Source organism: Panicum hallii, chromosome 9, assembly GCF_002211085.1.
Source record: "Panicum hallii strain FIL2 chromosome 9, PHallii_v3.1, whole genome shotgun sequence".
NCBI classification, from domain to species: Eukaryota; Viridiplantae; Streptophyta; class Magnoliopsida; order Poales; family Poaceae; genus Panicum; species Panicum hallii.
The window spans coordinates 62,204,834-62,216,084 of NC_038050.1; the positions used below are offsets into that span (position 1 = coordinate 62,204,834).

General features: G+C 44.5%; 1 protein-coding gene and 1 pseudogene across 1 annotated transcript; both read left to right on the plus strand.

Annotated features, from left to right (window-relative positions):
* The first annotated feature begins 242 nt into the window (after positions 1–242).
* LOC112877342 lies at positions 243–4,146 on the plus strand (annotated as a pseudogene).
* A 1,596-nt stretch (positions 4,147–5,742) lies between these two features.
* Positions 5,743–10,468, plus strand: LOC112877608 (probable serine/threonine-protein kinase At1g54610). Its single transcript, XM_025941950.1, has 7 exons — positions 5,743–6,225; positions 6,367–6,651; positions 6,735–7,052; positions 7,715–7,942; positions 8,443–8,543; positions 9,404–9,521; positions 9,831–10,468. Exons 1-7 carry the CDS (start codon positions 5,920–5,922, stop codon positions 10,113–10,115), a joined length of 1,641 nt encoding a protein of 546 aa, XP_025797735.1. The 5' UTR covers positions 5,743–5,919; the 3' UTR covers positions 10,116–10,468.
* The last annotated feature ends 783 nt before the right edge of the window (positions 10,469–11,251 follow it).

The window sequence follows — 11,251 nt, forward strand, 5'->3', positions numbered from 1 at the left end:
CAAAGCTGTATGTACCTTTTTCCCGTGATCCTTAATCAGTTCTAAAACTCCTATAAATTCTAATTTAATTTTTAAATTTGAGTTGTCGGGATGCAAAAAGTTAACAGAAATACGGTCTCATTAACTCCAACCACTGACCTAAAATCCCAGACAGTCTATCCAACGCCCGATCACCGTGGTCTCGCTGAACCAACGGCAAGATGGGACACCGAGTCCCTGCCTCCCCCCTACTATAAGTTTCTCCATATCCAAAGCCTAGCGCTAAAACCCTTGCGGCAGCTATCTCTCCTTTACCCACCCGCCCCCTCTCCGTTTCGAGGGCCGCCGCAGGCGAAACCTCTCTTCGCCTCGCCCTCTCCAACGCCCAATCTCCCCCAGGTTCGACGTATTCTTGCGCCACAGCTGCCCGATTGGGTTCACGCGTGCGTTCCCCGGTCTGATTTGGTTCCGTGGTCGTGTGTTTGATGCAGGTCAAGGGCGGGGGCTTATTTGGTTTGTTTCAGCGGAGATAGTCGGGTGCTACCGAGATGTTGGTGCTGTTCGAGACCCCCGCGGGCTTCGCCCTCTTCAAGGTGCTCGACGAGGGGAAGCTCGACAAGGTCAAGGTGAGTGGTCGCTGCTGCCGCCGCTTCAATTTCTAAGTTTAGTTTTCATTGGACATGTAAAATTTGACCTGTTTCGCACTTGTTTATTGAATTCAACGTGCTGTGTCCTGTGTTCGTCCTTGTAGGATCTATGGAAGGAGTTCACAACATCGGACTCGGCGAGAAGGGTATGTGATTCTGCTAACCTTCAAAGGACAAACCGAGTTTTCCTTTTACGAAGTTCCACTGCATGATCTACCACATCATGACATTTTGCGCGTGTCTTTTTAAACCAAGCGCATGGAAGGAAGCTAAACAGCTTAATGATGTCAATGTAACTCTTTTACCCCGGTGGAACACTGTGGACTTGCCAGCAGAGTGCGAGCAATATGGGTTGCTAGCTGAATATGTTCCAGAATGCGTTTTTTGTATATTTTGAACATATAAACTATAAACCGAAAATTGCCTGGATAATTCTTGTATTCCTACCTCTCTCTCTCTCTCTCTGGGAATAAATTTCCTGCTGATGCAAGTTATATTAATGGGTGAAGGTGGTAATGATGTATGTCACCTCTAACAAGCTCCTCAGATGATCGTTTTGTCTGTACCCCTACCAACACAAAGCTGTTTTTGTTCAAAATGCAAAATACCTGATCAGCTTTTATGATAATTGTGGTACCATGTCCTAGTTATATGCTTTGCTACTTTACATTTAGTAGTCTTTTCTAACTAGCCATAATAAACTTTGTGTAGGTGGTTGAGCTGAAGGCTTTCAACAAGTTTGAGAACACATCTGACGCTCTCTCTGCCGCAACCCTGATTATTGATAGCAAGCCTAGCAAGGGTCTGCGCAAGTTCTTGCAGAAGCACTGTGAGGGTGAAACATTAGCTGTTGCTGATTCTAAGCTTGGAAATGCTATAAAGGAAAAGCTGGTCAGTGGTGCTCCTCATCTTTTTATAAGTTTGTAGAGTGAGTGGCCCTCCTTAAAGTATAGTTTATGCTCTTGCAGAAAATTGACTGCATTCACAACAGTGCTGTGATGGAGCTGATGAGAGGGCTGAGAAATCAGCTCACTGAGCTTATAACTGGGTTGGGTGCACAAGACCTTGGTCCGATGAGCTTGGGACGGTCCCACAGCCTGTCTAGGTATAAGCTGAAGTTCACATAAACATATTTATTCAGTTCCAATACTGTATTTGTGCATTTTGCACTTTTGTTGCCCTTTGGTGCTGCTATATATCTAATTTATCTTTGCAACATTCGTAATATTTGGCATCTTGTGTGTTGGCTAGTTAGGGTTTGTGTTTGTAAATTACCCATTTTGACTTGTGGAAGTGAGATGACCAACATTGTTTTTATTTTGCAGGTTGATACCATGATCATTCAGGCCATTGGCTTATTGGATGATCTTGACAAAGAGCTTAATACTTATGCCATGAGGGTTCGCGAATGGTATGGTTGGCACTTTCTAGAGCTCACTAAAATAGTCACAGATAATATACAGTATGCTAAAGTTGTGAAGATGATGGGCAACAGAGCTAATGCGGTCAACCTTGATTTCTCTGAGGTAAGTTATTGATATTTCTAAATGTTATTTACATGCCTACGAGGGAAAGTGCTTAGTAATAAGCTCTGCTGTTTACAGATACTGTCAGATGAAGATGTAGAAGCACAGCTAAAGGAGGCAGCAGTAATATCCATGGGAACAGAAGTTAGTGACCTTGACCTGTTAAATATCAGAGAGCTATGTGATCAAGTGTTCGCTCTTTCTGAGTACAGAGCGCAGCTGTATGACTATTTAAAAAGCAGGATGAACACAATCGCGCCAAATCTGACGGCACTGGTGGGTGAATTAGTTGGTGCTCGCCTTATTGCGCATGGTGGCAGTTTGCTAAATTTAGCCAAGCAGCCTGGCAGCACAATTCAGATACTTGGTGCAGAGAAGGTGAACACTATTGTTTTGTTGATGATTTTAAGAATGGATATTTCATTTTTTGTTCTTTTTCTTGGTTTGATACTGTTCTTCTATATGTCCGTCCACACGCAGGAGATAAGTAAGATGCACCAAGGCTTGCCCTCTTTTTTATTACTTATTTCCTAATTTGTAGTGACATGAATCGATTGCATGAATATGAACTATTTCTTTATGTTATCTGCTAGAATTGGTTTCTCCACTAAGCCACTGAATGTTACATTTCTCTCCAGGCTTTATTCAGAGCTCTAAAGACGAAGCATTCTACACCTAAGTACGGCCTCATCTACCATGCATCGTTAATTGCCAAGGCATCTCAAAAGCACAAGGGAAAGATCTCTCGTTCTCTTGCTGCGAAAACTGCTCTTGCCATCCGGTATGATGCCCTTGGTGATGGTGAGGACAACTCCATTGGCACTGAGAGTCGACTCAAGGTATCTGCACTGCCGAAACAATTTTAGTTTCTATAATTCAAACAATAGATTGTCTTCTGACATGTGACATTTGAACAGCTCGAGACACGGCTTCAAGTTCTGGAGAAAACAGAATTTGGGAAATCTGCTGGTTCCGCAAAGGGAAAGCCCAAGATAGAAGCATATGAAAAGGACAGGAAGAAGGGTGCTGGGGCTTTAATTACTCCTGCTAAGATAAGCAGTGTCATGGTTCTGTTTCTTGAAAAATATTATGAGAGACCTCAATGGCTCGGGCAATAGTTTGCGCAAGTATTGACTGTTCTAGTACCTGATGCTTCGTCTAGTTAGCGAAATAAGATCCTGTGGTTTTGCTTGAAGTATCCTTGCGTGAACACCCTTTTATTGCAGTATGATCCTTTTTTTGTTGGGAGCTCATTTTGACTGATGTTTTGCTTTTGTTTTAGGTGTACAACCCTGCTGCTGATGTTTTTCTAGGAAAATCCACTGAAGAAACACCAAAGAAGTCAGAATTGGCTTCAAAGAAGAGGAAACATCAGGATGCGGAGAGTGCACCGCCAACAGAGCCTGCCGCTGAAGCAATCCAGGAGGATGGTGACCAGGAAAGGAAGAAAAAGAAGAAGAAGTCCAAGGAAACTGAGGAGACTCCTGCGGCTGATGCTGATGGTGAGAAGAAAAAGAAAAAGAAGTCTAAGGGGAGTGAGGAGGAGCCTGCTGTGGCCACTGGCCACTGCAGAAGGCAAAAAGAAGAAGAAAAAGAAGAAATCTGATGCGGATGGTGAGGATGTTGCAATGCAAACCGAGGAGTCCGGCAAGAAAGATAAGAAGAAAAAGAAGAAAAAGCACGCTGATGATGAGTGAGGTATTCACCGGGAATGGAGAGCCAAGAAGATGAAGGTTGGGGCTCGCTGTTTTGTAGAATGGATATTACAGGCTAGTAGCCATGTTGAGATTAGTTTTTTTGGAACCCTGCTTGTATTGAAGCACTTGCCATATCCGAATGATTGATGAAATTTGAATTTTGCTGCCGCAGCCTCTTTGTTGTTCATCCTTTCTGAACAGAGGTTGCTAACTAGGCAGCTGAGAGATGAAGCTTCATGGATGAAGTTGCTGGGAAAATACCCCTTGGGCAGAGCTTCATGTGAAGTTTTTTTTAAAGTTTTGAAGCTCTTCAAGCTGCTGTGCCTGCCTTGTACAGAGCGTTTGCGCACCCCATCAGATCTGTACGTTGGTAGTATGCTTGGGAGACGAAGGTTTTTTATTACCTGGCATCCCTGGAGGACTGGAACAATTTAAGCTATAAGCAACAACCTTTGGTCTCAAGCTGCTTGACAGTAGTTATCTGCCACCCCTTGTTCCATCGGAGTAGAAGCATTGGTGTTCCACCCCTTGACAGTAGTTATGTGTGCGAGGAGCTTCACCGTCTACATGCCGTGGCAACGCTGGCAGGAAACCTCCGACACCGTGTTTGAAACCATCTACCTAAACTCCAACGTGCGGTCGATTCGAAACAATCAACCAAAGAAATTAAAAGTTGGAAACTAACCATGCACTACACCATTGTTGATTAGGTGAATAATTCGTGCGTGTACCTGTACACTCTTTTGAGATTTTATTTCCCAGGAATGCCTGCTCCGTACCCCATGACCAGTTCAGCACGGTGCCTTTTCCTGGTGCAGCACAGCGGCAGTTGGTCCGGAAAAGGTTGCATCAGCTGGTTGCTGCCCGCGGGAAAGCAAAGATCTGGTGACAGCAACGAACGAACGGTCAGGTAAACGCTCCTGGGTTCGCGTCAAGAAAGGGAGACGGATGCTCGTGGTCAAAGCGATGATCCGCTCAGATCAGCTGACAGCCATGACAAGCGATGGTTTTTGCCGAGCAGCCCAAGCAATCGCTCTTGCAAGCAAACGAAAGGTGGCAGTGGTAGCAGGCCTCTTGGGAAGCCTCTCTATGATAGGATTTCTACTCAAATCGTTAAATCTTCCAAAGATTTTTACGAATGTGGCATGGAGACCAAGATTTTAATCCCAACCGGTCCGTCCCGTACTCTACCAGAGACGCGGCCTGTGGTATTTGAACTCTGGTTGCCAGCCTCACAGCCACGCAGGCTGACCAACCAAGCTGAGCCCCGCTTCGAAAGATTTGGTATATAAGCTTATTTTATTATAGATTCGATGGTACGAACTTGATATCGTAAATATATCATCTTTTCTATAAGCTTAGTTAAATTGAATATGATTTGATAGGTAAAGCTAGAAATTTTTGCATTTCGGAATAGGAGTATATATGATATAAAAGTGATATATTAGATCTAAATTAAAAAAACACACTACTCTATAATCATAATAGAGTAGTAGTAATTATTTATCAGCCTTACCCTATAAAAGTACTTCTATATAATTAACATAGTAATTATTTATCGCAGTCTTAACAAAACAAAATAAAATATGCTTGCTTTGTAAAAAAGTTGGAGAGAGTGAAAAGTCAAGCAAAGATCACAGAGAAAGCCATGCATGGAACACAAAAATAAGCTACCAAACCAAAGTCTAACCCAGCAAAACCAATGAGCCGCTTTTTTAAGCAAAATACGGGTAAAAGGTGATCCTTCCGTTGCCGGCAAAAAGTGTGCTCACGTTCTAACGCGACCCTCCCTGTATGGGTCTGGCCATATCACCGTCACATGGCATGAGCACATCCACATCCATGCGTGACATGATCCTCCGGGCACCGAGACAAACCGGAGAGCGAAAGACGAGAGAGACCCATCGGCTGCGGAGTCAAACCCTCCCTCCGGAGCACAGCAAAGCACAGCCACAGCTCGGTCCCCCTCCCCCCCCGGAGCGGTCCTCACGCGCGCTCGCTCCACTTCACTCCCCAGCCCCCACCCCCATGCGCCGCCGCCGCCGGCGGTGACCAACAACCCCGTGTCTCATGGGCTGCGTCCACGGCCGCCCCTCCGCGTCCAGCCCCGACCGCCCGCCGCAGCCGCCAGAGCCGGCCCCCGCTGCGCCGCCGCAGGAGGCTGCCGGGAAGGCGGAGCAGCCCGCGGAGAAGCCGGCGCGCCGGGAGAGGCGCTCCCGCTCGTCGCGCCCCGCCCCCGGCGGCGGGAGCTTCGCGAACAGGGCGCGCGGGGAGCAGGTCGCCGCCGGCTGGCCCGCCTGGCTCTCCGCCGTCGCCGGCGAGGCCATCGACGGCTGGACCCCGCGCCGCGCCGACTCCTTCGAGAAGATCGACAAGGTACGCGCGTGCGCGCTTGCTTACGCCCCCCGCTCTCCCGTCCATTCCCCCGGCCCCGCGCCGTGGCGTCCGGCGTCCGCCATTGGCTTAAGTAATGGAACTGACGAAAGCTTGCATCTTTTCGTGGGCCGTGCTGGGCAGATCGGGCAGGGCACGTACAGCAACGTGTACAAGGCGCGCGACACGGTGAGCGGCAAGATCGTGGCGCTCAAGAAGGTGCGCTTCGACAACCTCGAGCCCGAGAGCGTCCGCTTCATGGCGCGCGAGATCCTCATCCTCCGCCGCCTCGACCACCCCAACGTCGTCAAGCTCGACGGACTTGTCACATCCCGCATGTCCTGCAGCCTCTACCTCGTATTCGAGTACATGGAGCACGACCTGGCCGGCCTAGCCGCCAGCCCGGATATCAAGTTCACTGAGCCACAGGTCATCTTCGAGATCCCCGCACCATCATTGCATCCTTTGGTGCCATCGGCTTCACGCACTCACAGCGTATGAATAAAATGCAGGTTAAGTGCTATATGCATCAATTGCTGTCGGGTCTGGAGCACTGCCACGACAGAGGGGTGCTGCACCGTGATATCAAGGGTTCGAACCTGCTTTTGGACAACAATGGCATGCTGAAGATTGCGGATTTTGGTCTGGCCTCGTTCTTCGACCCAGACCGTAAGCAGCCGATGACTAGCCGGGTGGTGACCCTATGGTACCGGCCGCCAGAGCTGCTTCTAGGTGCGACGGATTACGGTGTGGGCGTAGACCTGTGGAGCGCAGGGTGTATCCTGGCTGAGTTGCTGGCTGGGAGGCCAATTATGCCAGGACGAACAGAGGTTAGCATAGTACATTTAACTGTCCAATATATCAATTAGATATGCCTTGCATTTGGTTGAATTCCAGCTAAACTAGGGCTCAGTTGAGGACTGAGTGTAGTTCTGTCATAGATTTTGAGAAAGTTTTCAATTTGAGCTTGCCTGTTCTGGCACCATTGGTAATGGGAATGCACTGAGCTGGTTAGAGCACATGTTTGCTTCTTGTTCCTGACCTAGGTGAAAACTGAAAACAACCTTGTTCATCATAGTATGGGGACTTGTCACGGCTAAGAAGAAATCACAGTAGAAGTTTCATTGTTTAATCATTTTGTATTTCCTTGTCTTTTAGTTTCTTCTATATAACTAGCAACTCTAACTTAATCATGCCAGCATAGAATTTTTTTTGTCCAGCAATGCCTCTCGTGAAAACACTAATCAGCCTTGAAAGTCTTATTCTATTGCCACGTCTCAACATTCATTTCCTATGCTTTGTATCCCTTTTATTTTGAGAACTTCCATGCTTTTTTTCAGTTTGCGGTGGCATTCAATCTACTGCATCCGAGTCAATTATGACCTGTAACACTGTTTGTGCACTTAATGTTGTCCATACCACCCAACCTGATGGGTAGCAACTGCATTAATCTTCCACGTTTCACTCATCTAGTCATGCCTGCCCCTTTTAGGTGGAACAGCTGCATAAAATTTTTAAGTTATGTGGCTCCCCAACAGAAGAATATTGGAAAAAGTCAAAGCTTCCTCACGCGACAATATTTAAGCCTCAGCAGCCATACAAAAGGCGAATAAGGGAGACGTTTAAAGATTTTCCACAATCAGCACTGCAGTTGATTGAGACACTACTTGCAATTGATCCAGCTGATCGGTTAACAGCGACAGCTGCATTAAGAAGTGATGTAAGTTCCTATCCGGCTATCCCTATTTGCTGTCACAAAACATTTGAAATTATTTATTTGTGTTAAAGTTATTACTAACTTTCATAAACACAGTATTTTGTTTCTTAACAAATAAATGAGAATATCTCTTTTGCCGGCATAATGGTATCCGTTGGTCTAAGTCTAGGTTCAATACCTGAACTTGCAGGCATCCGTAGCCACTGTAAATGTGCCGACTTTGTATTGCATATCGCAAAAACAACTCGATCAATTCTTTGTGCAATATGAGGAAACTCAGACCATGATTCTCAGTTTCTCATGATTCTATTGGGTCTAAAGTATCATATGGTTATTCCTGAAACACCATAATCCAACATGAATCTAGGGTAGCAGAGGTAGTAGGGGTTTCTAGCACCTGATATGATAGCAATCCAGATTTCTATCCTTGTCACATTAGGTTTTTGTAGCATAATTTTTGGCATAGCGTATTAATGCCTTCTGCTAACTTTCTATGCATGCAGTTCTTTACAACTGAACCTTTTGCATGCGAACCGTCGAGTCTCCCAAAATATCCTCCAAGCAAAGAAATAGATGCAAAACGAAGAGATGAAGAAGCCAGACGGTTTGTCACCTTGACACTTGTTCAGTTTGTTTCAGTTTTTATGAGGATCTACAGTGTCATAGACTTATTTCCATTGGGAGTACAGTAATACAATTTTGCTGATCTACAAGTGCACACAATGAGCATTGCAACTGCAGCCTATATGTGTGATCTGTGGGGCAATGGTGCTATCCTTACATAAGCACAAAATCATAAATGAGCTAGATCAATTACCTTTTATGAACCAGTGCTGCCTATTTTTTCTTTGGTTTTCTTGTAATCTGAAACCACAGTTTTTTCATCTACAGTTGCCTCTAAATATTCATATTTGCATGTTTGATATTTTGAATTATTCATACATGATATTTTTGTATTCAGAATTCCTGAGTATAATACTAGTGTAGGTTCCCAGGCTTTGTGAGTGCTTCCTATCAACAAGAAAAAGACATGAGTGCACATTATCAGAAGGTTTTGTGACCACTAGCTTTGTCTAGTGGCTGAAACAAACAACCACCGTACTAGTTTATGCTACAAAAGTATTAGGTATATATTGTCAAAAGCCATTTTGGTTAACTTTAAGTACTAACTGTGGTCAAATTTTAAGTGGCATAATTGCGTTAAAAGCAGCAGTATTTGTAATGGCACCAAAAGCCCTGGATTTCTGCTAACTTGTCGAGTATGTTTTGTAGACCTCATAATTGAGTCAAAAGACAACTACTGTTTCATTTTTCTGACACTGATTACATGTTCTCATATCTGCAACTAGCCAAATATCCTAGCACTACCTTTGTCCAATCTCCCTGTTCATGGTCTCATATCAGTTAGTTGAGTACTTCTGACGCTACTATGATGCTATCTCACTCATCCACCATGATCAACAGTTTAAGAGCTGCTGGTGGTAGAGCTAATGGTGATGGATCCAAGAAGACAAGAACACGTGATCGGCCTAAGGCAGTTCCAGCTCCAGAGGCAAATGCTGAACTTCAAGTGAATATTGATGTATGTTGAATGAACTTATACTCGTTACAATTTCTTTCTATGACTTGGTTTCTCTGGAGGTTAATAAGATAAACTTAGGATATAGTTGTTCAATGTTCTGAGGTGGTGCAACCACTTGTCCTGTCTGAGTCCTTTGACAAAAACTCTACTTTTGTAAATTATATCCTACATCCAAGCAGACTAACTTTATTTCTCATGATAGGTTCTCTGCTTTTTATTAACCATGGTCTCCAAAAGGCAGCCATACTATCCTAAAACATAATACTTTGCAGTATTGCTGACTTGTGCTTATTCCTTTTCCTTTTACAGAAAAGAAGGTTCATCACTCATGCAAATGCTAAAAGTAAGAGTGAAAAGTTCCCTCCCCCACATCAAGATGGCGCGGTTGGCGTCCCTTTGGATTCCTCAAATCATATGGACCCATTATATGAACCCCCAGACCCGTCTTCCTTCAGCACTGTGTTCACTTATGAGAAAGGAGCTGTGCCTACTTGGTCTGGGCCATTGGCTGATCCTGCTGTAGTGGCGAACCAAAAGCGGAAGCACAAGTCAGGGCGCTCATCGAAGCAACCAGCCACTGCCCGTGCTCGGTAAGATCCTAAGGATCGACTCATAGGTAAAGAAACTTCAATATGGAGAAACACTCCATGGTGGTACCTGCACGCAGTTTTGCAACAAGGCATGCAACGATATTAGTCTGTCGGTTACTTGTCATGTGAGGATTTTTTTTGACATCGTTGTATAGGCTGGGGAGGCAGTTGAACTAGGTACTTCTGTATATTAGGTTCTCTTTCCTGCTCATGAAGCAGCTGCGTTTGATGTTAGATTCATTTGAGTGGAAGCTTTAGATCTCTAGCATTTTGGCCCCCATTACATTGTAACACTCTGTTTACCTTATATAATCATCGGTTCTTATCAATTCAATGGAAATTTTCAGCTGGAGTTTATGGGAGATTGAATTTGAAATTCATTATGTGGAGTTTATGGGAGATCTAGTTTGGAATCCATTATGTTGAGTTTGTTTGAATACCCTACCTGTAATGTAGCTTGGGAGATTAAATTTGAAATTCGTCATATCGGTTGATCTTGCAGATCAGCAGATGACACCAGCTTGAGCATAGCTTTGTGAAAATGGTGATGTTAGAATTATAGAACTTTGGTGACTCGCTACAACTTGTTACGCTGTAAAGGTTGCGCTCCTGAAAAACAGTGAATGAGTGAAATACCGAATCATGTGATCATACCTCGAGTTTTATACAATTATACTCATGTTAGGACTTTTTGGAAAAAAATGTAGTAAATTCCATAACTCAAGGGTCATGAGCTCAGTCAAATCGTTGGCTACCAAATCATAAATACAAGTTCTCCAAGTTACAGCCCAACGCAGCTACTGTGAATATGCGAGACTTCATCACATTGTCTCTAACACAAAGCACCGAGACTATTTGAAAAGTGCAAATTTTGCGCCTGTATTTCTTTTCTTTTTAAAACGAGCTTGACATCCCGATGCTGAATCTACGGTAACTTTCCGTACGGTCAGTCGGACTTCCTAAGTTATTTTATAAGAGGAGCTCCCCTCCCTAGTGTAATTTTCTTCCTTTCTATTTTTTTCTTTTTCTTTGCCTAATTCTAGCCGGTGACTAAGTTTGTTCCTCAATTTTTTCTTCCAAACTGGGTATTAAGTTTTGCTTCCAAATTTTTTCTTTCCGAAATTTTTTCTCCCAAATTTG

Excerpts from the sequence above, each read along its gene's own strand:
- LOC112877608 (XM_025941950.1), top strand. The coding sequence starts at position 5,920 with ATGGGCTGCGTCCACGGCCGCCCCTCCGCGTCCAGCCCCGACCGCCCG. Across the intron at positions 7,943-8,442 it reads CAGCTGCATTAAGAAGTGAT|TTCTTTACAACTGAACCTTT; the intron begins GTAAGTTCCTAT and ends CTATGCATGCAG. Across the intron at positions 9,522-9,830 it reads AACTTCAAGTGAATATTGAT|AAAAGAAGGTTCATCACTCA; the intron begins GTATGTTGAATG and ends TTCCTTTTACAG.